Here is a 25,001-nt window from a genome sequence, read left to right as displayed (position 1 = left end):
ATAAGCCATAGAGTCCATCCAGAAGGTAGGCTTCTCCTCAGGGGAGAAAGTCACTTGTGCTCTTAGTTTGGAGAGCAAGTCTCTTCCCAACAGGGGTACTGGGCACTCAGGAATGCAGAGGAATTCATGAATCACTTGGTGCCCCCCCATCTGACGTTTTCTGGGCTGGCAAAATGATTTAATCATCTCTTCTCCCGATACCCCAGTTACAGCGGTAGTCTTTCTGGACAGCGGTGCCACAGGTTTTGCTACTACCGACAGTTCTGCTCCTGTATCCACCACAAAGTCAATGTTTTGGTCCCCCACTTTTAAGGTTACCATGGGCTCTCGGGGACCTGATATCTCTGAGCCCTGGCAGCCCTAGTTAATTTCCAAGTCAGCAAGCCCCACAACTGCGGGAGCTTCCTCTTCCTTCCTTGCCTTAGGACATTCATTCTTCCAGTGGCCAAAACCTCGGCACCGGGCACACTGGTTTGGCTGTAACGGGCCCAGGGCCTCCCTTTGGGACTGGCTGAAGGGCTGTCTTTTCCCTGGGGCAGATGAGGTGTTCTGGAGGGCTCGAGATAGACTTTCCCAGAGCAGCAGCTAGCACTGTCAATCTCTTGTCTGTTCTCTTTCATTCCCTGTGACTCTCTGGCAGAGCACAGTCTCTGCCTAATTCCAACGTCTCCCTCCCCTTCTTGTCAGTACTCACCGGGAGAGGCGGGTATAGCTTGGGCAGTTCGGTTGGAGCTGGATCCGGGAAGTGTTGGCCAGAGGCTTCTGTCACCGGGATCGGGATCGAGCCTGCCAAAACGGTGGCTCTACGAACTCTGGGAGAGCTGGCGGAAGAGCAGCGGCTGCTGCAGGAACTTCACCTGGCCCTGGATCGGGCATTAAGGTGGCCTCCATTCCTGGTGGAGCACTGGGAGGCAGGCACATCATTATCCAGCATGGGGGAGGGGTCAGGTCATCCCCGTCCAAATCGTGTAGAATTTCCTTTTTTATCATCAGTCAATTTTTGTGCCATTAATATTTTTCCCTTTCCCTTCTGGATACAGAACCTTGTCCAAGTAGAAGGGTCTCAAGCTAACCCTAGCCATGAGTCAATAGATGGATATTGATCCAGGTGTCCTGGCTCTCCTGTGACTACTGTATAGACTGCTTCCACTATTTTTGAGTTCATGGTGTTCTCTGGTGGCCATCCTACTCCCATAGGGGGCCATTCAACCTCACAGAGTATGTGGAGAGTAGGCTTCTCCTACTCACAGAGTAGGCTTCATCTTCACCCCATAGTCTCCTCCTAATCCCTTCTTTAAATTTTTAATCATGCACTCCAATACAGTTGCCTTAGATTCACTTCCCCCCATCTTGCTTACCTTCTCGGACCTTCTTCTACGTTTCCTTTTCGTTCTGTCTACAAAGTTCTCAGTACCCTATGTACTTCTGATATTTCCACTCCGTGACACTTAAATTGCCATTCTGCCTCCTTCCTAATTGGGGTGAGAAGAGCCTTACCTGCCAGATCCCAGAGGGAGAAGGGGGATCGGCGTGTCTTCACCCGCCGGTCAGCACAGCTGAACCAGAACATCACATGGTCCAAGTCTGTTCTGCCTTGGTGGGCTTGATCAGGTGCGGATGAAAACACAGGTGGGTTAAATAGCCCATGTCCCAGGCCATCTCCGGAAAAGCCAATTCATACTCACTTCTGTATCCCCCTCCTTCTAGCCTAACAATTCCGAGGGGGTCAAGAATTTCACAGCAGACAGGACACCTCCTGGGGGAGGGCAGAATACGAGCATACAAGGACCAGTTTCCTATCCTAAAAATCCCCTGGTGATCTCTTGGTAATAATTTTCCCTGAGACGGCGTGGACACACTTCCTTAATGACCTTCACAGATTTTCTTCCTAAACCCTAGCACGCTCGTCGACCTGTGTACCAAGCAACCGCTGCTGCCTGCCTATTCCAGGCTCCTGTGGGTCCCCGGTCCTTCTAGTCCCTCCCAGGGGGGTGATCAGGCCCCCTCTTCCACCCAGCCGGGTGGGTTCCTCCTCACCTGAGCACTCAGTTCCCTGCTGCCGTTCACTATCTGCCAAAGCAAAGAAACCGGGCTTTGAAAGGCTGAATTCTTCCAGAGGGGCGAGGCGCCTTCCCCCCTCTAGGAGATTCAAGCCACAAAGCCTTGGGGTGGCCTCAAGTGAGCCCTGTCTCCTCAAAGTGAGGAGTTTCCCGGCCCATGCACCAAATGTTATAGCCATGCTTTCCGGGAAACAGACTCACCCGGAAGGACAATGCAGATAGTGGAGTGCAGTTTATTACGCCGGCGGGTCCAAGGCAGAGTCTCCTCTTAGCCAAGGACCCTGACCAGCATTTGTGAAAATCTTTTATACCCCATGTGTACGTGTCCAACCACCACCCCAATTTCCTTGAGACTTACATAAACAAAGGAAGGGCAAATACAACTACAATAACCCCATCATTCACATGTTATGTGTTCAAACAGTTAATAATCAATAAGCCCGCAGTTACATTCCAAACAGTTAATAATCAGTAAGCCCGTGGTCACGTTCAAACCAGTTAATAATCGATAAGCCTGTGATTACATCCTGATAGATATGGGGAAAAATTTATGACCTGTCCTGAGACAGGGGTGATTATGGTATGTTTCCTCATAGGCAATGAGTAACCTGGATGTGATCTTCAAGATTCCCCTGCCCAGAGGGGGTCTTATCCTTCCATTGTCATTCCCATAGGCGTTAAGCACAGAGTTCAGAGTCCACTGGAGAGGTGGCCGTGCACGCCCAGCACGGACAGGCCTGAGATGGAGTCCAGGCCTTATGAATTCCTTCTTCAAGAGGAGGAAGAGATAGTGTATGCCAACAAGGATGTATTACAAAAGCCTGCAGAGTTTTTTCCCAGCTAAATTACTGTTTCTGGGACTTCCCGGGTTGCCCAGTGGTTAGGACTTCACCTTCCAGTGCGGCGGTGGGGCCGGGGGGTGCAGGTTTGATCCTTGGTTGGGGAGCTAAGATCCGACATGCCTCATGGCCAAAAAACCAAAACATGAAACAGAAGAAATACTGTAATAAATTCAATGGAGACTTTAACAATGGTCCACATCAAAAAAGAAATTACTAAGCTTCATCAAAATATATGTGGATATGCATAAGTTTACTAATAAGATGCTTAAATCAAGTAAAATATCCACAATTCTGATCTTAAGAATGTTTTCTGTATCTGATGGCGTTTATCAACCATCCCTGGAGCAGCTGTTAATCATGTTTAATATTTAGTGGACACAGTGAGACTTACCATGAAGGAGAAAAGCTAAATATCAGTACACACTTGTTTGCTATTAATATTTTAGGATATCTCAAATTCTGTGTCAGCTTCCCTTATAAAAACTAGTAAGAAGCTGTGAACATCTATTTTCCTAGATGAAAATTAGATTCCAAGAATTTCTATGTGAATTTTATGTGAATCCAAGAACTTGCCTTAACTTTCCAGATTTAATTTATTGCAATGAAAATAAGAAAATAATTTTCAGTTGCTATACATCCTCTTGGCAAAAATACCTCTCATAATAAATGAGAAAAAATAGGGAATCATCTCGCTTATGAATTATTTATTTTCTTTCACAGAAAAGGACGAGCCTCCACTCAGCAAGGCAGGGCAGGATGTGGTTTTGCATCTGCCCACAGATGGCGTGATTCTGGATGGCCGAGAAAGCACAGATGACCACGCCATCGTCCAGTATGAGTGGACACTGCTGCAAGGTGACCCGACAGTGGACATGAAGGTAATTCATGTTGTAATTGTAAAGAAAACTAATGTTTCAGCAAAATGATCTTTCTACTTACTTTCCCCGAATGTCTGTAAAGTGGCAGAAGTGTAAAATGAAGAAAGCATAAAAATGATTGTTGAAAAAAAAAAAAATGATTGTTGAAAAGGTGTCTTATTATATGAATTTACTTTTCCTCTGAGTAAACAGTGATCCTGACCATGTGTTTTGTTCTTATTTTATTTATTTATTTATTTATTTATTTTTGGCCACACCGTTCAGCTTGTGGGATCTTAGCTTCCCAACCAGGGATGGAACCCGGGCCCTGGCCCACCAGGGAAGACCCTGGCCATGTGTTTTAAAGCTTACCTTCATTCTTGCTTTTTTGTCGACTTCTCCAGTGCACATAAAAGCTGCTTCAAGGGAAAAGACTCATGCTTTGTTTTGTTGACTCAGAATAAAACATGTTTTTAAAACATTTAAGAAATGTTAAAAGCATTATATGTTTTCCTTTTTTCTTTGTTTCAGTTCGGAGCCCAAGCAGAAATTATGAAAAATACAAAAGAGCATAAAGGGGAAAACAACAACAAAATGAACTTACTCTTCATAGGATCCAGAAAGCAAGCGTCTCACTTAGCATTAGGCCTACCTGAGTTAGTTGAGTTAATTAAGTGAGGGGAGTTTGATATCAAAGGCTCCTAATCAAGTGCTCCTCACTGATTTTCATAAGGCTTACCTGCGCTGGAATTGCAGCCGATGGGAATGAGCCTCTTGTCCACTGGCTACCTACCCTCAGTTAAGATGTAACTGACATGCAACATTATATCAGTTTCAGATGTAGGACATAGTGACTTGATATACGTATATATTGTGACATGATCATCACAGTAAGTCTAGTTAACATCTGTCACCACACAAAGTTGTAAGTTTTTTTCTTGTGGTAACAACTGTTATGATTTACTCTCTTAGTAACTTTCAAATATGAGACAGTGTTGTTGACTAAAATCACCATGCTGTATATTACATCCCACGACTTATTTATTTTCTAACCGGAAATGTATACCTTTTGAATCCTTGCACCTAGCCCTACCCCATGCCTCTGGCAACCACCAGTCTGTTCTCTATATCTCTGAGCTTGGTTTGGGCTTTTTTATTGGTTTTAGATTCCATGGAAGTGTGAGATCATACAGTATTTAATTTTTCTGTCTGGTTTATTTCACTTACCATAATGACCTCAAGGACCATCCATGTTTTTGCAAATGGCAAGATGTCCTTCTTTTTGTATTCCGTATTTTCTTTATGCTTTTATCAGTTGATGGACGTTTACCTTGTTTCCATATCTTGGCTATCATTAAGTAACACTGCAGTGCATATGGGGTGCATATATCTTTTTAAAACTTTATTTATTGTATTTTTGGCTGCTCTGGGTCTTCCTCGCTGTGCACGGGCTTCCTCTAGCTGTGGCAAGCAGGGGCTGCTCTCTAGTTTCGGCGCAAGGGTGCTCCTTGCAGGGGCTTCTCTTGTTGTGGAGCGCAGGCTCTAGAGTACCCGGCTTCAGTAGTTGTGTGGTGGGCTCAGTTTGTGGCCGCATGGCACGTGGAATCGTCCTGGACCAAGGATCGAACCCTCGTCCCCTGCATGGCAGGCAGATTCTTAACCACTGGACCACCAGGGAAGTCCTATATGTCTTTTCAAGTTAGTGTTTTTGTTTCCTTCAGATAAATACCCAGACATTGAATCGCTGTATCAACAGCATCTACAGTTGTTAGGAAAGTGACTTTTTGTTTTTTTTTTCCTGCCGAGCCTCTTTGTAGATAAGAGTATTTTCTGGCTTAGGCAGATAAACTTCATCCAAATCACTCCAGTCAGAGAAGGTGGAGAAAAATCTGTGTTGGTTTGCCAGGGTTGCCATAGCAGAGTACCACCGACTGGATGGCTTAAACAATGCATTTCTCACAGTCCTAGAGGCTGGAAGTCCAAGGTCAAGGTGTCAGCAGTTCTGCTTTATTCTAAGGCCTCTCTCCTTGGCTTGCAGGCAGCTGTCTTCTCTTTCCTACATGTTCACAGTCTCTTCCCACTGTGAGGAAACACTGATTTCTGTTCTCTTAGGATGAAAACAAGAACAGTAATCAGCTAGCCCCTGGAGACTGATACAAGCACGTTGACTTATCCAAAGACTACACAGTCTTAGATTTGGACCAGACCTTCGACCAGCATCTTACCCAGTCTCCTATCCATACAAGAGCCCCTGCTTTCGCCTCCCTTCTAGTGGTCATCCAGTCTGCCTGGTATTTCCACAAATGAAAGCTCGCTAGTTCGCATCATGTCCTGTGACATCTTTAATCAGCTCTCATTACTGGGCCAATAGGATGTGCCTCCCTGTTATTTCAATGCATCTATATTGGGTCTTCCTTTTGGAAAAGCACTGAACTCATCTTATTTCTATGCAGCAGCAATTAAACTTTGTTGTTGTTTTTTATGAATGTCACCACTGAAAATGGTCTTCTCAGAACTCAACACTCCCAGTTCTTATAACATTCCTCATATGAATTGGCTCTTAGACTGTCCACCATCCAGCCTTTTTTAGATTTTCTCAGGTTCATCCATGCCCCTCTTAAAATCTGACCCCCCCCAACTGAACCCCATACTTAAACTGTGGTTCTTCCTGACAGACTATTACCTCCTGTGATCCAGGCATTGTCTCACTTCTATTAATGAAGACTCATTTACATAAACTATTTTAGTATCTGCTTCTCACTATAGGTTCATGTTGAGCTTCCCATCAGAAACTACAAATATGCATGCTGAGTCACGTCCAGCTCTTTGTGACACCACAGACTGTAACCCACCAGGCTCCTCTGTCCATGGGATTTTCCGAGCAAATGCTGGAGTGGGTTGCCATTTCCAGGGTAGGTTCATGTTGAGCTTTCCAGTAGAAGGAACACCTAAAGCCTACTTTATCTTTCCACACAAATTGCCATCTTGAGGTCTCCCCCATTCTATGTTTGTGTAATTGATTTATTGAACCTGACTGCAAGGCCATATGTTTATCCTTTTTATACTTCAGTGTAGTTTTCAACTACAACAGAAATAATTTTTGAACTTTGAGTATCATCCATTATATTGGGCTTGGCAAAAAAGTTTGTTCATGTCTGGCTGAGTCCCTTCACTGGTCAGCTGAAACTATCACATTGTTAACTGGCTAATTACCCCAATACTAAATTAAAAGTTTAAAAAAATTTTTTGTTTGGGTTTTTCTGTAAGATGTTAAACCTGATGAAAAACTCAAATGAACATTTTGCCAACCCAGTGTTTATTATTCTTCTGTGCACTGTGTCAGCTGCAAAATTAATACATTTTTACTGAAATTTCTGAGAATTAAGATTGATCAGAGGGCTTCCCTGGTAGCTCAGATGGCGAAGAATCTGCCTGCAGTGCAGGAGACCCAGGTTCAATCCCTGGGTCAGGAAGATCCCTTGGAGAAGGGAAGGACAACCCACTCCCACATTCTTGCCTGGAGAATTGCATGGACAGACCATGGGGTCGCAGAATTGTACACAACTGAGTGACTAACACTTTTCACTTTTACTTTCAAGATTGATCAGAAAAGGTGCATGAACAAGCCACTGATCAGACCTCTGTGAGAGTTACAGCACTCATGGATATATTTGTTCAAGCAATTGCAAATCTGTCTCTATGATCACCTAGATTTTCACACTTGCTATGAAAAGCTTTATTCTGTAGATTATGAATTGTGTGTATGAATGCTAAATAAAAATAATGCTTATGATTCAGTATTAAATTTACTGAAGGTGTTTATAAAGAAGTAACAAAATTAGGCTTTTAAGGCTGACTGAAGAGGAAAATGTGTGGGGCTTCCCTGGCAGTCCAGTGCTTAAGACTCTGCACTTCCACTGCAGGAGGTGGGGATTCCATCTCTGGTCAGGAGAACTAAGGAAAGAAAAAAGAGGAAATTGTGGACCAATTCCCCAGCCCAGTTATAACAGTGATAGCACATAGACCTAAAACTATAAAGCCACCATCTAGCAACAAATCCTGCAATAGGGGAGCGATTTGCTCTCAAACTGCAACTGTCTTATAGTGGTTATTAATAATTATTTATAAATAATTTTATTTAAATATATTATATATAAATATAATAATATATTAATAATTTTATTAATTTATATAATAAATTGTTTATATAATTTATATAATATAATTTAATACAATTAAATTATTTTATAATTAATAACATAATTAAATTAATTATATAATTATAAAATATAAATTATAATATGGTTTATAATAATCAGTTATGAATATAATATATTGATAATATTAATATATCACATAATAAGTATAATAAGTATATTATATATAAATAATATATAAATATATCTTATGTTTCATATCATAATACTAATTAATATAATTATTATTTTATTATTATCATTACATTATTATATATTATAACATATTATTATAATATATTAATATATTTATAAATAATTATATATTTTTATATTTTATATTTTATATATGTATTATATATTAATATAAATATAATATATATTATGTATTAATATACTGTATATATAATATAATGTATTATGTATATTATTTTATATATGTATATATATTTATATATGTATAGAATATGTTTATGTATATATATTTATATATGTATATAAATATGTTTATGTATATATATGTGTGTGTGTGATATGTATATATACATATATAAATAGATATAAATATATAATATATATTATGTTTATATACTATATAAATATATACTAATATATTAATATATTGATATTTATAATTATATATTATGTATAAATATATAAGTATTTATATAATATTAATATATAATATATAATATTTTATATATTATTATAATGTATATTATATATAATATAATATAGGTATTGTATATTGTATTTTATTATATATATATTATATATATTCATGAGACATTCACGAATGCCCTCAAAGTTAACTCAACTCTCATTGGTCAGGCTTTCCGCTGAGTGCCTATCCCAACCCCTTCTTGAGCCCTCCCCTCTCCTCTCTTCACTATCTGCAGAATCCTCACCCCCTTCTCTCATCTTCCATGGTGCACTAGTCAACCTCACTTTGTTTTGCAATATTTTATGACCAGTTTCTAAGACCTATCCTTTCATATCCAAATCACCCATTCAGGTCTCCAAAAAACAAAAATAAATGAGGTTCTCCATCTTAAGAAGAATTATGCTGCCACCTTAATTATGGTAAAATTAATAGCTAACCTTATTTTAGCATCTAGGGTGTGTCCAGTATTGTTCTCAGCACTTTAAATCGACTAAGCATCAGGAAAAGCTCATGTTCTTATGGAAAAGCTCATATGGTTTCCTCATTTGTGAAGGAAGTGAGTAAGAGATGACCGGCCATGACCAGGAGGATCTGTTTGTTTTGTTTTGTGCTTTGGCTGACCCATGTGGCTTTCAGGATCTTAGTCCCCTGACCAGGGATTAGACCCAGGCCACAGCCGTAAATGTGCCAAGCCCTAACCGCCGGACCACTAGGGAATTCCCAAGAGATTTCTGATTTTAAAGTCACATATTTTCTGCGCTCTAACAGGATATTCTACATCCATTTAACTGAATAGTATTCTGTAACACATTCTCAAATGTAAGAAGACACTTTTTTCAGATAGTCTATTATATGTTGCTGAGTTTCATGACTATTTAATGTAATACGTTAAATCTGAAGTCAGAATGTAAAATATGATACAGAGTATGACAATGTTCAGGGAGATTTGAAATTCATAAATCTGTAGATTGATTTCCATTCATCAGATGTGGAAAATTGAGCTAAACTGTCTTAAAATACCATGTGTGAAAGTAGTCGCTCGGTCGTTTCTGACTCTTTGTGACCCCATGGACTGTAGCCCGCCAGGCTGTCTGTCCATGTGGATTCTTCAGGAAGAATACTGGAGTGGGTTGCTATTCCCTTCTCCAGGGAATCTTCCCCACCCGTGTCTCCTGAATTGGAGGTGGAGCCATATGTAACGGAAGCCTACTAAAGGATGGATATTGTTTACACTAATAACTTCATTATTAACTTAAAACCAGTTGCACACAGGTGTGTCTGCTATAAATAATTAATTTTTACAAACAGATAGGTGTATTATCATTGAAACATGTTTGGGAAGTGGAAATAATAATTACACCAGGACCAGAGATACACTGAGACTGTCTTGAGCAAACAGATACATGGGTCCCTCTTGATAAAACTCAAGTTTTGTGGGACTGAATGATTGGTCTCCTCATTAATCTCATTTTTAGATCCCCTTAAATGAATTAAAATAGTATTTTAAAACTGAGGCTTAGAGAAAAGGTTTTCTGGGAAAGGAACATAAATAGAAGAACACTGACTTTTTATCCTAGGGGAAAGAGAACGCAAAATAAATGTTGAATTTCAAGTTGCCTTATGTCTTATGTAGGAGATGTTTTGTGGTTTACCCCTCCTCAGTCAGATTCCCTGGGATATAATCTGGGTCAATACTGAAAATGACCACAAAAGAAACGAATCATGTATATTAAGGAGAGTATTAAAAAACATATTGAAAGACTTTCTAAACATTTAGTTAGCAGGGTTTTTAAGGCAGCCGGGGTTGTTTAACCAATACACAAAGTTCCAGAGAACCCATGTGATCTTTGAAGAGTAAAGGCTATTAATAACTATATCTGTCTTCTGTTTTTCATTTATGTTTGTTGATAACAGGTCAAGAAAACATATAAAATATATACTATCAGAACAGAATTTATAAGGATTATGAAGGATTCCTTTAGAGTTATTTTCAATGAGGGACCGAGTGATGAATGGAATAGGAATTTCAATCGTCTGGATGCTGCCAGGATTTCTCCCCCTTCCTCTTTCCCTCCCCTCACTCCTCTCTTCCTTCCTCCATTTCTTCTTCCTTCTCTCCTTCCTCTTCCTTCTCATCTTTCTTTCTTCCTTTATTAATATTTTTTCCCTTTATCTCCTGAAGCCTAGAACTATATATACCTTATACTCACTAGGATGCTAACACTCACTGATTGATCTTTTTATTTAAAAAAAAAAAAAAAAGATTGACTATTTTGCTAACCTTTTAAAAACTTCCGTTTTAACCCTCAAATTTTTATCATCCTTCCTAGCAAGATGAGCAGGTCAGCATTGTCCCACACTCTGGCCTCACACTGATGTTAGGAAGGGCCGCTAAGAGCTATCTAACAATTACTTTGCATCTCATCAAAGGAGCTCCTAGACACATATCACCTATTGTTTTTTCTTGGCTACTGGACAATATCTTGTCTTCATGAAACAAACTGTAAATCCCTTTAATAAAAGTTACCCTAGATATTCTAGGCCACGGGGTAGGGGTAGAGAAGTGTAGTAGGCTTTCTAAATTTTAAAAAGAGAAAGGATATTAATAACTGAGAAAGCTTCCTATCACATTTCAACTATTTCCTTCCTCCCTGAGTGATTCAACAACAGTGAATGAAAGAGAAAATCTAACACAGCCTCTGCTTGGCTTTGCTTTTTGAATCCTCGATTGGCCACTTCCCTGTGCCAGATGGGGTAACAAAAGCCCTCTTTCAAGGTATTGCCGTTGCATGAACAGGGACAGCCTTCCATGGCCCAAGGCTGGGCTCTTGTCTAACACTCGGGCAGAAACGTTCCAAGGAGACACGGGTGCTGACCAAGTAAGAGAACTCCCTGGGAGGGCGCCCGGGCGGAGAACAGCAGGATGAGGGGCGCCGGGAGAACTGCTCTGCCGCTTGGCTCACAGTCTTGGCCTTTACGGTGATGGGATTCGTTTCCAGGTTGTCTCTGGCCAATCATGCCGACTCACGGGTCCTTCCTGGTGGCGCACGCATTTCTCAGCCAAGATGGACTCCAGCGAGAAGGATTCTGGGAGGTTGGGAGGACATAGTGGTGAAGAACCTGCCTGCCAGTGCAGGAGGCATAGAGAGACACTGGTTGGATACCTGGGTCAGGAGGAGCCCCCGCAGGAGGGCATGGCAGCCCCTCTAGTGTTGTTGCCTGCAGATCCCAGGACAGAGGGGTAGGCAGGCTGCCGTCCGCGGGGTCACACAGAGTCGGAGACAACTGAAGTGACTTGGCGAGCGCGCGTGCACACACACACACACGGACACACACACGCACACGCACACACACACACACACACACACACACGGACACACACACGCACACGCACACACACACACACACAGTGGGACATGTGGACTGGCATCTGCTCTCTCCTTCTGACCTGTGCCGAATTCTCTCAGTTGGAGGTAGTTCAATAGGTTCCACGTTCCTTACTACCGCAGGGTAACTCATGCAAGTGGTTACTGTGAACACGGCCAGAGTGAGTGGGCGGTTTTAGTCAGTGGTTCTCCTAACAGTATTACTGTGATGAAAGGAAATGCAAATGCAAATAAGACCCCTGGACCAGTGAGCAGCACAGAGTAAACAGTCAAAAAGCATGTTATTCTGTTTATTCTGAGATCGTCTTTCCTTCCATGGTATCCACGCGGTCTCTGGTAGCCCTGTCTTGCACCCAGACAGACTATGTTGGTGCCTGGGTAATGTTCTCTTAGAGATTCTCCCAAGGAACCCCAAATGCTTACTCCCTGTGTTCAACAGTGCCCAGAAGGCCTTTAACAGGGAACAAAACCTCATACCTCCAGTGCCTGTGGAGGAAATCCTCCAAACTCTGGTCTTGAGGTAGGAGATAGATGGACGCCCCACCTCATGCCCCCCACCCACACCCAAGGTGAGCGTTGGAGTTTGTTCCCTGTGGGCAGAAACTCCAAAATATCATAACGGGACCATCGAGAGAGGAGGCTGGGCCCCTGCTCAGATAAAAGATTAAAGACCACATATTACATATTTCTCATTCTCGAAATTAAGGAGACCCTCCTGACTAGAAAGCTCCTTGGAGGTCAAAAGGGGAGTGATGTCAAGTCTACCCATAGTCCTCTTTAGTGGAATCCATCTTGCCTGAGAGATGTGTGTGCACGCACGGGAGGATACTGAAATATTCTTAATACGGATTCTGAACCAGGCAAATCAAAATGATTGGCCAAAGGACACCCAAAGGAAGAAATGTCTCATAAAAGTGATTCAGACTGCCACTAGGGCCTGACTCTCTCTCTCTGAATCCGCCCCTGTGTCTGTCCACATATACTGTATTCTTTTTCCTCCTAATAAACACTTGTTTCACTACTTCCTGTCTTTGTGGGAGTTCTTTTCTGCCAAGAGAAAGGGCCAGGGCCTTGTACCTGACCTCTGGTCTAGTGTCTAGGATTCAGCTCTCACTGCCATGCCCCGACCACAGTCTCTGGAACCAAAGCCCCCAATTGCAGGTGGAAGCCACCCCAGATCAGTCTGGGTCAAAACAGTATGGTTTTTTCCCCCCTCCCCTTTCGGAGATACAGGATAATGTGTTTATTTCAGAATTACTTAAATTTAGTAACCTTAACAAACAGTGAGTTTGAAAGTAACAGTGACACTTTTGTAAGTCGCATTCAGGCCCTATTTGTATTGACTCAAGGAAACAGTTACAGTTCCACTGATTCATTTCCTGGGGACCACCAGTTTTCCACTGGTTTCCAGACACTCTCCCCAGCACCCCCCCACCCCCCCCCCCCACCCACACACACACACCCCTCTGGGGATCCAAGGATAATATGTTTCTTTTGGAATTACTTAACAGATTTGGTAAGTTTAGAAGTAACAATGGCACTTTTAAAGTCCCACACAGTCCCCTTTTGTAATCACCCAAGGAAACAGTTCTACTGATCCCTTTCCTGAGGACCATCATTTTCCCACTGGTTTCTGGACAGTGTTTCTCTCTCTCTCTTGTTTCTAAACAGGACTTTTTTGAAAAGTGCAGTTCTCTTTTTTTTAAGACATTTATTTTATGTGTGGGCTCCTCTTCCTTGCGGTGCTTGGGCGTCTCATTGCGGTGGCTCCTCTCGTTGCTGAGCATGGGCTCCAGGGTGTGCGGGCTTCAGTCGCTGACGTGTGTTCTCAGTAGCTGCAGCCTGCAGGCTCCGGACATGGGCTTAGGAGTTGTGGCACACGGGCCAATTGGCTCTGAGACACGCAGGATCTCCCCAGACCAGGAATTGAACTCGTGTCCCTTGTATTGGCCCTGGAGAAGGGAATGGCAATCTACTCTAGTATTCTTGCTTGGAGAATCCCATGTACTGAGGAGCCTGGCAGTCTACAGTCCATGGGGTTGCAGAGTTGGATACGACTGAGCGACTAAGCACCCTTGCACTGGTAGGCAGATTCTTAACCACTGGATCATCAAGGAAGCCCCCCAGAAGTGCGGGTTTTAACAGTGAAAAACCAGAGAATAGTGGTTTCCTGGGGGTGAGAGCAAAGACAGAGGGGAGGACAGGGAAGCAAAAAAAAAAAAAAACCACCATATGTCAGGGCACCAAAACAGATAGGGACCTCGGCAAAACTTCACCTACATTACTGCCTCTCAGCTATTTTATTCACCTGAAGATTTTAATAAAGGACAAAAAAGTTACAGCAGCCCACAGGGCATTTTTGAGACACAGAAGATTATCAAGGCTGCAAATTTCCTAAGAAACGTCTGGGGTTAAGTTGGTGTACATGTATGAATAGTCTGTGGTGGCTTTAAGGATTTCTTTGTATCTTATTTCAAGAATGAAGGGTGATATCAGTCAGTTAAAAAAAAAACAGAACCTACCCCCAGTGCACAGCAAATCCTAGGATTTACTGTCCCAATTAAATAGTAAGATACATGAGAGCATAATAGATGAATAATTCATACCTGTTTTGTTTCAAAGTTAACCTGGAGCCTTGAGGTAGACTACTCTTTAGGCATGAATTTTTTTTACACAGTAGCTCAAGGCCTTCAATATTTAACTGCTTTTTATTTTTTCTTTAAGAAAAAGTACTTATTAGGAAAGGTTGAAAAATAATCTCCCTGGGGGAAAAAAAGCCCTCATGAAAAATAAATCTGAGTAAGCTGAGTTGTGAAAGCGCTACTCCAATAGCAGCAGGAGCTTTGAAGTCTCTTTCCTGTTCAGGAACACTCAACTTCGGAGACAATAAATTTACAGCACAGTAGGCTTCCGGCATCACAAAATCTGCAGTCAATCTGGGCTTCCAGGTCCTCTTGCATTTAAACCCGACTTCCTGTCACTCTCCCTTCAAAGGTCCTGGCACTTCTATTTTGGGATGGGTAGTGGGGTGAGGGTGGGGGTGGGTGAGAGCTTTCAGAGGTTTTAAAGGACTATGTGTGTGTGTGTGTGTAACGAGTACGTGACTTTTTCAGGCCACAACAGGTGGCCTGTGCATGAGCTGTGGGTCAGGTCTTTCTAAGAAATGATTCTGGAATAAGAACCCAGAAGGCTTAAAGCTCTGCTAACTGGGAGGTAGGAGTCTCCAGTGACTCCGAGCATGGACTTTGGAATCATATGCTGTGTTGTGCTGGGCTCAGTCGCTCAGTCATGTCCAACTCTTTGTGACCCCCATGGACTGTAGTCCACCAGGCTCCTCTGTCCATGAGGATTCTCCAGGCAAGAATACTGGAGTGGGTGGCCATGCCCTCCTCCAGGGGATCTTCCCAACCCAGGGATCGAACCCAGGTCTCCCACATTGCAGGCAAATTCTTTACCATCTGAGCCCCCAGGGAAGCCCCAGAATACTGGAGTGGGTAGCCTATCCCTCCTCCAGGGGATCTTCCCAACCCAGGGATCAAGCCCACATTGCCTGCGTCTCCTACATTGGCAGGCAGACCCTTTATTTTGGGCTACGCTGGGTCTTCATGGCTGCACAAGGGCTTTCTGCAGTTGTGGCAAGTGAAGCCTGCTCTTCGTTGTGGTGCCCAGGCTTCCCACTGCAGCGGCTTCTCTCATCTTAGAGCATGGGCTCTAGGGCTCATGGGCTGCAGTAGTCACGGCATGAGGGCTCAGTTGCCCCGTGACAAGTGGAATCTTCCCGGACCAGGGATGGAACCTGTGTACCCTGCATTGACAGGCAGATTCTTAACCACTGGACCACCAGAGACATCCCCATTTCCTCTATTTCTATGTCTGCATGTGTTTTTACACACTGTCAGCAGCTAACTTTGCTCAACCCCTTGGATTTTATATGCTGCTTCTTCGCGCCCCTAGCCCTAAGTTTTTAAGAAGATGATTCTTCTCTGATTGGGCTGAGATAGAGGCAAAGAGTTGGACACGACTAAGCAACTACCACTTTCACTACTCTTTTTTTTACCAGGAAAATCCAGACAATTGAATTCATTTTGCTTCTTTTATGAAATTTTGGGTCATATCTGTGATGAAAAGTAAATAGAAAGAGGAACACGTAACTAAAGAACAGAACCTAAGCAGGTTCACCTGAAATATCTAGACAATTGTATTAATAATAGCAGTATATGTTCTGGCCTCTGTTGGTCAGTTTAGCTGCCCCTGTGTCTCCTTCAGCCTGTGTGTGTGCTGGGAGATGGCATTGGATTACAACAAGGATCTTAATGGTAGCCTTCAAACCACTAACAGAGTTCTCAGTTTTGTAAGTTGACACGAGGCAGAAAGCTAGCATGCCTTTGGGTTCATTGGTTCAGTGGAATTTCTTACTGAAATATTTTGTGTGATGTTGTCATATCTTGTCACTGCTTATGACAATATGCCCAATGCCTTATATACTTTAGAAGCAACTGTGGGGGTGAGGGGAATAGAGAGGTAGTACTCATTTTGTAACCAAGTGTTCTACTGATAATCATGTATGTATATATGTGCGGTATACAAACAAATGCAAATGTATGTTCCTTGCCACTAAATTACTATTTAGGGAGGTGCAGTGGAGCCAGAACAACAGACTGAGTTATACATTGATTTAGCCATGTTATAGCCATGCTTTCCGGGAAACAAACTCACTCAGAAAGACAATGCAGATAGTGGAGTGCAGTTTATTACACCGGCAGGCCCAAGGCAGAGTCCTCTCTTAGTCAAGGGCCCCGACCAGCATTTGTGAAAATCTTTTATACCTCATGTGTACGTTTTCAAACCCACCACCCCAAATTCCTTGAAACTTACATAAACAAAGGAAGGGTAAATACAACTACAATAACCCCATCATTCACATGTTATGTGTTCGAACAGTTAATAATCAATAAGCCCGTGGTCACGTTCCAACCAGTTAATAATTGATAAGCCTGTGATTACATCCCGATAGGTATGGAAAAAATTTATGACCTGTCCGGAGGCAGGGGTGATTACACTATGTTTCCTCTTAGGCAATGAGTAACCTGGATGTGATCTTCAAGACTCTCCTGCCCAGAGGGGGTCTTATCCTTCCATTGTCATTCCCATAGGTGCTAAGCAGAGAGCTCAGAGTCCACTGGAGAGGTTGCCGTTCATGACCAGCACGGACAGGCCTGAGATGGAGTCCAGGCCCTATGAATCCCTTCTTCATTCCCCCCCTTGATGCTCTTAACTCATATTATGAGCATCATTTATAGGGATATATTGCACCCTGGCTCTCCGACTGCCAATTTGGGAGAATGACATCAACCTTCGGGTTACAAAGTTCATAATACATTGTAAAATTCAGGATCCAGAAAGCAGAACTATCAAGGCAACTATAAGTGGTAAATATAGTTTTCACCGATTGCCCTTCACCCAAGATAGGACCGAAGTCCAGAAAGGAATGTTTTCATTTGACATTGTTTTTACCTGGTTTTTCATGTCATCTAAAGCAATGAATATATTGTCAGATATATTGTCAGATAAGTCAGGAATGTATACACAACATTTAACCTTAATTATAGCACAGGTCCCTCCTTGAGCAGCTGTATGTCCAAAGCCATTTTATTATGAATTACCACTTTTTCATTTGGATTTGTTCTTCATTTAAGGCTTGGATGGCTTTTGTTTTACCTAGGAGGGCCTGTTTTGTGAAATTAGTCAAGGCCTCTACTTTAATCATAATATCTGTTGTCCCTATAGAGGGTACAAATAAGGCAGCAATATACTCATACCACTGAAATACAGATCTTGTCCACCTAGAACGTAAATAAGGTAGATTTACTGGGGCTTGTTGTAAGTTAGGCTTTCGTTACACTGGCATTTATATCTAATGTTACCCCATGACCCGAGTCTATTGACTGTACGTCTTACACCAAGACAGCAAGGAGAGGTTATGATTGACAAGAGAGGAAAGTCTCTTTGTCATCCCAGAAAAGAGCAGAGTGGTTTAAAATCTCCTTGGCAGAGCGGTGACACCCACCAAGGAAGTCCATCCATCACAGACAGAGGCATAGCCCCACATACCCAGCAGTTGTAGGTGTTGTGGAAGTCCGCGTAGGAATGTGCCCATGAGATGAAAACATTGTCGGAAGTTAAATTCAAAATCACGATGATGAGGCCAAGCAGCAGGAGTTGATTGTGCGGCTTCATCCTGAGGTGGGGCTCGTTCGGGATCTTCTTTTCCTTCTTCTTAAGGATGGTCTTAGTCTCTCGAGGGTCAGTGGGGTCCCTCTGTGCAGTCCACTCAGCGTTTTCTAAGTCTGCGTGGTATGCTCTCTGCACTCTCGTATGATGGATCAAGGGACAATACCTGCAACTTTAACTGCAGTAGGGGTAGTTAGAATAACATAAGGGCCCTTTCACCAAGGGGCTAGCAAATCATGTTTCTAATCTTTGACCCATACTTGGTCACCAAGCGTAAACTCATGAATCTGTTCCCCAAGGGGGAGTGGCACCCTTTCTTGTATGAACTTAGTTACCCGATTTATTACCTTACCCAGTTCCATCTGCTGTGAAATCCTATCCTCCCCCTTACCTGAGGCAATTTTGTTGACACCTGTTTTATTATGGGAGGAGGCCTCCCATACACAATTTCATATGGAGAATAGCCTTGGGACTGTGGGGTCATCCTGAGTCTGAGCAGAGCCATCGGAAGCAAGTCCACTCAGGAGCAGTCAGTCTCTCTGATCTACTTGGAGAGTCTCTGTAAGTGTCTGGTTGGTTCATTCCACCATCTCAGAACCCTGGGCCTATATGCAGTGTGCAGTTTCCATTTGATGTTTAAAGTTTTGCTTACTTGTTGTACTAAATCAGCTACAAAAGCCGGGCCATTGCCTGATCCAATGCTGGTAGGAAATCCAAATCTGAGAACTATTTCCCTAAGCAGGCACCAGGCTACTTCTGATGCTCTTTCAGTCCAGGTAGGAAAAGCTTTTACCCATCTCGGGAACGTACATACCATGACCAGCAGATAATGGTAGTGTCAGTGAGGTTTCACTTCAGTGAAGTCCACTCCCAGGTGTTCAAGGGGCAGCGTGCCTTTCAGCTGAATACCCGGAGGTTTTTGTCTGAATACCCAAGAGGCAGCATTCACCTGTGAGCAGGCAGCATGGCCTAGGTGGGTCGCTTGGTGTGTTTGGCTCACCAGAGTGTGTGCCAGCTCCTCCGGTACCAATAATTTGCCACTTGGCAATTCCCACCATCTCTTTTCAGTCTTGATGGCCCCTTCCACTCTGGCTAACCTGACAGCCGTTGTCCCTGTTTTATCAGGCTAGTGCCATCAGTATATAGGACCCAATTAGGGTCTGGAACCTTGAGCCCTTCTTTAAAACAAACCCCAGATACCTTACCTCCTCTTTGTAGATCTGTGCCTTCTTCTTCTGCACCGGGTAACCTGCTTCCATCAACAGCTGGAGCAGTGCATTTGTCCCTTTCCAGAATGTTTCCTTGGTCTCAAGCAGCCAGCAGCAGGTCATGACCTTATTGTAGAAGCCAACACCCATACTCTTCCAGATGGAATGAGTCCAGGTCAGAAGCCAAGGCTTCCCCAAAGATGGCTGGGGAGTTTTTAAACCCTTGTGGGGGAGTCCAGATGAGCTGTTGTTTGGTGCTCCCAACTGGATCTTCCCATTCAAAGGCAAAGGGCCTGTGACACTGGGGCGAGACGTATGCAGAAGAAGGCATCCTTGAGATCTAGGCAAGTGTAAACTTTACTCCTCAGCGGGAGGAGACTAAGTAAGGTATAGGGGTTTGGAACAGTGAGGTGTAAAGTCACAGTAGCCTGGTTGACTAGCCTGAGATCTTGTACAGGCCTATAGTCCTGTCTTCCTTTTTTTTTTCCCCCTCTTTCCTCTTTGACTGGCAGGATTGGCATATTCCAAGCCGACTGGCACTCTACGAGAATGCCTGCTTGTTTCAATCTATTGATGTGGGGCAGTATGCCGGCCCAGGCCTCTATCTGTGGCGGGTACTGGCGCTTTCTAACCGGGATGGTGCCTGGTTTGAGTTCTATTATCACTGGGGCGTGACGTTTAGCCAGCCTGGGGAGAGGTGGAGTTGTCTTCCACCCAGACCTCAGGGAATAATTGAGTTAGCTCTCTCATGCTCTTCTGGCCCACCCAGTTCTGCCATCAGAGGCTCATGCAACCTCCACTCACCTTGGGGGGGGCGGGTATTGAGAGAGAGGGCAAATAAGCCATAGAGTCCGTCCAGAAGGTGGGCCTCTCCTCAGGGGAGAAAGTCACTTATGCTCCTAGTTTGGAGAGCAAGTCTCCTCCCAACAGGGGTACTGGGCACTCAGGAATGCAGAGGAATTCATGAATCACTTCGTGCCCCCCCATCTGACGTTTTCTGGGCTGGCAAAACGATTTAATCATCTCTTCTCCCGATACCCCAGTTACAGCGGTAGTCTTTTTGGACAGTGGTGCCACAGGTTTTGTTACTACCGACAGTTCCGCTCCTGTATCCACCATGAAGTCAGTGTTTTGGTCCCCCACTTTTAAGGTTACCATGGGCTCTCGGGGACCTGATATCTCTGAGCCCTGGCAGCCCTAGTTAATTTCCAAGTCAGCAAGCCCCACAACTGCGGGAGCTTTATCTTCCTTCCTTGCCTTAGGGCATTCATTCTTCCAGTGGCCAAAAGCTGGGCCCAGGGCCTCCCTTGGGACCGGCTGAAGGGCTGTCCTGTCCCTGGGGCAGAGGAGCTTTTCTGGAGGGCCCGAGATAGACTTTCCCAGAGCAGCAGCTAGCACTGTCAATCTCTTGTCTGTTCTCTTTCATTCCCTGTGACTCTCTGGCAGAGCACAGTCTCTGCTTAATTCTAATGTCTCCCTCCCTTTCTTGTCAGTACTCACTGGGAGAGGCGGGTATAGCTTGGGCGGTTTGGTTGGAGCTGGATCCGGGAAGTGTTGGCCAGAGGCTTCTGTCACTGGGATCGGGATCGAGCCTGCCAAAACGGCGGCTCTACGATCTCCGGGAGAGCTGGCGGAAGAGCAGCGGCTGCTGCAGGAACTTCACCTGGCCCTGGATCGGGCATTAAGGCGGCCTCCGGTCCTGGTGAAGCACTGGGAGGCAGGCTTGTCACTATCCAGTATGGGGGAGGGGTCAAGTCATCCCCGTCCAAATCCTGTAGAACTTTCTTTTTTATCATCAGTCAATTTTTGTGCCATTAGTATTTTTCCCTTTCCCTTCTGGATATAGAACCTTGTCCAAGTAGGAGGGTCTCAAGCTAACCCTAGCCGTGAGTCAATAGATGGATATTGATCCAGGTGTCCTGGCTCTCCTGTGACTACTGTGTAGACTGCTTCCACTAGTTTTGAGTTCACGGTGTTCTCTGGTGGCCATCCTACTCCCATAGGGGAGCATTCAACCTCACAGAATATGTGGAGGCAGTTAGGCTTCATCTTCACCCCATAGCCTCTTTTTAATCTCTTCTTTAAATTTTTAATCATGCACTCCAATACAGTTGCCTTAGATTCACTTCTCCCCATCTTGCTTACCTTCTCGGACCTTCTACTTTTCCTTTTCGTTCTGTCTATGAAGTTCTCGGTACCCTATGTACTTCTGATATTTCCACTCAATGACACTTAAATTGCCATTCTGCCTCCTTCCTAATTGGGGTGAGAAGAGCCTTACCTGCCAGATCCCAGAGGGAGAAGGGGGATCGGCGTGTCTTCACCCGCTGGTCAGCACAGCTGAACCAGAACATCACATGGTCCAAGACTGTTTCTCCCTTAAAGTCCATTCTGCTTTGGTGGGCCTGATCAGGTGCAGATGAAAACACAGATGGGTTAAATATCCCATGTCCCAGGCCATCTCCGGAAAAGCCAATTTATACTCACTTCTGTATCCCCCTCCTTCTAGCCTAACAATTTCGAGAGGGTCAAGAATTTCACAGCACAGGACACCTCCTGGGGGAGGGCAGAATACGAGCATACAAGGACCAGTTTCCTATCCTAAAAAATCCCCTGGCGATCGCTTGGTAATAATTTTCCCCTAGACGGCATGGACACACCTAAATGATCTTCACAAATTTCCTTCCTAAACCCTAGCATGCTCATCGACCTGTGTACCAAGCAATCGTTGCTGCCTGCCTCTTCCAGGCTCCTGTGGGTCCCTGCTCCTTCTAGTCCCTCCCAAGGGGTGATCAGACCCCCTCTTCCACCCTGCCGGGTGGGCTCCTCCTCACCTGAGCGCTCAGTTCCCCTGCTGCCGTCCACTACCTGCTGACGTGAAAGGTCTGGGCGTTGAGAAGCAGAATCCTTCCACAGGGGCGAGGCGCCTTCCCACCTCTAGGAGATTCAAGCTACAAAGCCTCGGGTGGCCTCAAATGAGACCTGTCTCCTCAAAGTGAGGAGTTTCCCGGCCAATGCACCAAATGTTATAGCCACGCTTTCCGGGAAACAAACTCACTCAGAAGGACAATACAGATAGTGGAGTGCAGTTTATTACACCGGCGGGCCCAAGGCAGCGTCTCCTCTTAGCCAAGGGCCCCGACCAGCATTTGTGAAAATCTTTTATACCCCATGAGTACATTTCCAAACCCACCACCCCAAATTCCTTGAAACTTACATAAACAAAGGAAGGGTAAATACAACTACAATAACACATGTTATGTGTTCAAACAGTTAATAATCAATAAGCCCGTGGTCACGTTCCAACCAGTTAATAATTGATAAGCCTGTGATTACATCCCGATTGATATGGAAAAAATTTATGACCTGTCCGGAGGCAGGGGTGATTACACTATGTTTCCTCTTAGGCAATGAGTAACCTGGATGTGATCTTCAAGATTCCCCTCCCCAGAGAGGGTCTTATCCTTCCATTGTCATTCCCATAGGCGCTAAGCACAGAGTTCAGAGTCCACTGGAGAGGTGGCCGTGCACGACCAGCACGGACAGGCCTGAGATGGAGTCCAGGCCCTATGAATCCCTTCTTCAGCCAGAGGCCAGCCATCAAAGCCTCTGTTACTACAGAACAGATCCTGGGCAGAGATTAGATTTCTTTGTTTTGTTAAAGGTAATGCACCTTTCAAGTTACAAATTGGGTGTGTTGTGGCACTTCCCAGCAGCTAAGACTCAGAGCTTCCAATGCACCGGGTGTGGTTTGATTCCTGGTTGAGGAATCCCAGATGCCAGGGGCTTGGCCAAAACAAACAAACAAAAATAGGATATGTTGCATATAATCTGTGTGTATGTCTGTGTGTGGTTTAAAAAAAAGCTTAAAAAAATAACCAAATCAAGTTATTGTTTTTGCCTTTTATGGCTCAAAAACCTGAAAGAATTTTCTGTATCCAGGAAATAAAACCACAGAGCGAAAAAAACAACGTGAAATGAGGAAATCCAAAAGTCAAAGTGTTTGCTTCCTTTTCTCTCTGGGTCTGGGAGAACAGGTGAAACAGCAAACTCTTTAAACAAATTCCTGCACAAGAAGGGGCAAGAAGCCTTTTGTAGAAGGATTTTCACAGGAGACTAACAGGAGCTTGTTGACTTTTGCAGTTATCAAAATAAATCTCACACAAAGTCCTTGGTATTAAGTTACTGTACTTAGTTTCTGCTCACAGAGGAAAGGCCTGCAGGTGTGGACTGGTGCCAATTGCAAAGCCTTCTTGGGAGGCCCTTCAGGCAAGATCCACTCTCTGCTCACAGTTGTCAGCATCTCCCTTTTCTGTTGGTGTCCAAACCCAGCGGCTCTCAGAGCTTTCCCATGGAAATAGTCGATCGTCATCACGCCTGTGGATAGCTAAAGTGCAAAATCTGACAGACCTATCCTTCCCGTCTAAGCAGATTTTTCAAACTCTATTTATCTGAAAAAGTTTTTGAGACAAACTTCTACATACCTCGGCTATGTTTGCTTGAGTTCTCTGGCCCCATAAGGGCCAGAGGGAAATTTGGGTCGTTAAAAACCGTATTAAAGGGCTTCCCAGGTGGCCCAGTAGTGAAGAATCTACCTGCCAATGCAGCAGACACAAGTTCGATCCCTGGTCTGGGGAGATCCCACACGCCATGCACCACGGCTCCTGAGCCTATGTTCGAGAGCCCCGGGGGAGCGATGTGCAGCTACTTAGCCCTCGAGCTGCAAGTACTGAAGCCCATGCGCCTTAGAGCCTTCGCAGGGAGAAGCCCGGGCACCACCTCTAGAGAAAAGCCTGAGTGGCAACAGAGACCCAGTTGTTGTTGTTGTTGTTTAGTGACTAAGTGGTGTCCGACCCTTTGCGACCTCACGGACTGCAGCGCGCCGGCTTCCCTGTCATTTGCTATCTCTCAAAGTTTGCTCAAACTCATATCCATCAAGTCAGTGATGCCACCCAACCACCTCATCCTCTGACCTCCCCTTCTCCTCCTGCCTTCAATCTTTCCCAGCATCAGGGTCTTTTCCAAGGAGTCAGCTCTTCACATCAGGTGGCCGCGAGAACCTCACAAACAGTACAAAAAGACGAGAAGACGACCCAGTTCAACCAATATATAAATAAAATTACTTTGAAAAACCATATTAATCCTGCCAAGTGAATAAGGACAACTAGAGCTGCGTTTAATAAAGAATATCAACTCTCTCTCTCTCTCTCTCTCTCTTTCTCTCTCACACACACACACACACACACACACACCCAAAAAAGAAAGAAAGCAAGCAGGGAAGGGATATTTCATTAGAAAAGATCAAAATTAGTGTGCACCCAGGTCTGGATCTGGATCCAGTCTTTCCTGCCTCAGAGAGGAGGTACCTTGGAAGGCCAGAGGGAGGCTTCAGAGCCCAGGTGGATGGACTGGCCCCTTAGAGGGGGGTGCTCTGTCCTTCCAGCCCCAGCATTGGGAAGAGGCTTCCCGGAGAAGGCCTGGCCCGCTGAGGTGTAGTTGGACACTGGCACGCTGCGGTTTGACATCCAGAAGCCCAGTACCTCACTCGCCTTCACAA

The 25,001-nt window shown here is 44.3% G+C and overlaps 2 protein-coding genes across 4 annotated transcripts in view; both read left to right on the top strand.

Annotated features, from left to right (window-relative positions):
* The window catches only part of LOC122684460 (UL16-binding protein 1-like), a 260,152-nt gene that overhangs the window by 166,670 nt on the left and 68,481 nt on the right, over window positions 1–25,001 (top strand). The gene's annotated exons all lie outside the window — the stretch shown is intronic.
* LOC122684453 (low-density lipoprotein receptor-related protein 11-like) overlaps window positions 1–25,001 on the top strand; it is a 64,338-nt gene that overhangs the window by 12,397 nt on the left and 26,940 nt on the right. For all 3 annotated transcript variants that reach the window (XM_043888568.1, XM_043888567.1, XM_043888569.1), the window contains exon 2: window positions 3,623–3,780. In XM_043888568.1, coding sequence (XP_043744503.1) covers window positions 3,623–3,780 — 158 coding nt within the window. The remainder of the gene's footprint in view (window positions 1–3,622; window positions 3,781–25,001) is intronic.

The sequence above is a fragment of the Cervus elaphus genome, chromosome 26 (genome assembly GCF_910594005.1).
Source record: "Cervus elaphus chromosome 26, mCerEla1.1, whole genome shotgun sequence".
Classification (NCBI taxonomy): domain Eukaryota; kingdom Metazoa; phylum Chordata; class Mammalia; order Artiodactyla; family Cervidae; genus Cervus; species Cervus elaphus.
This window is presented reverse-complemented; position numbering and strand designations above follow the sequence as displayed.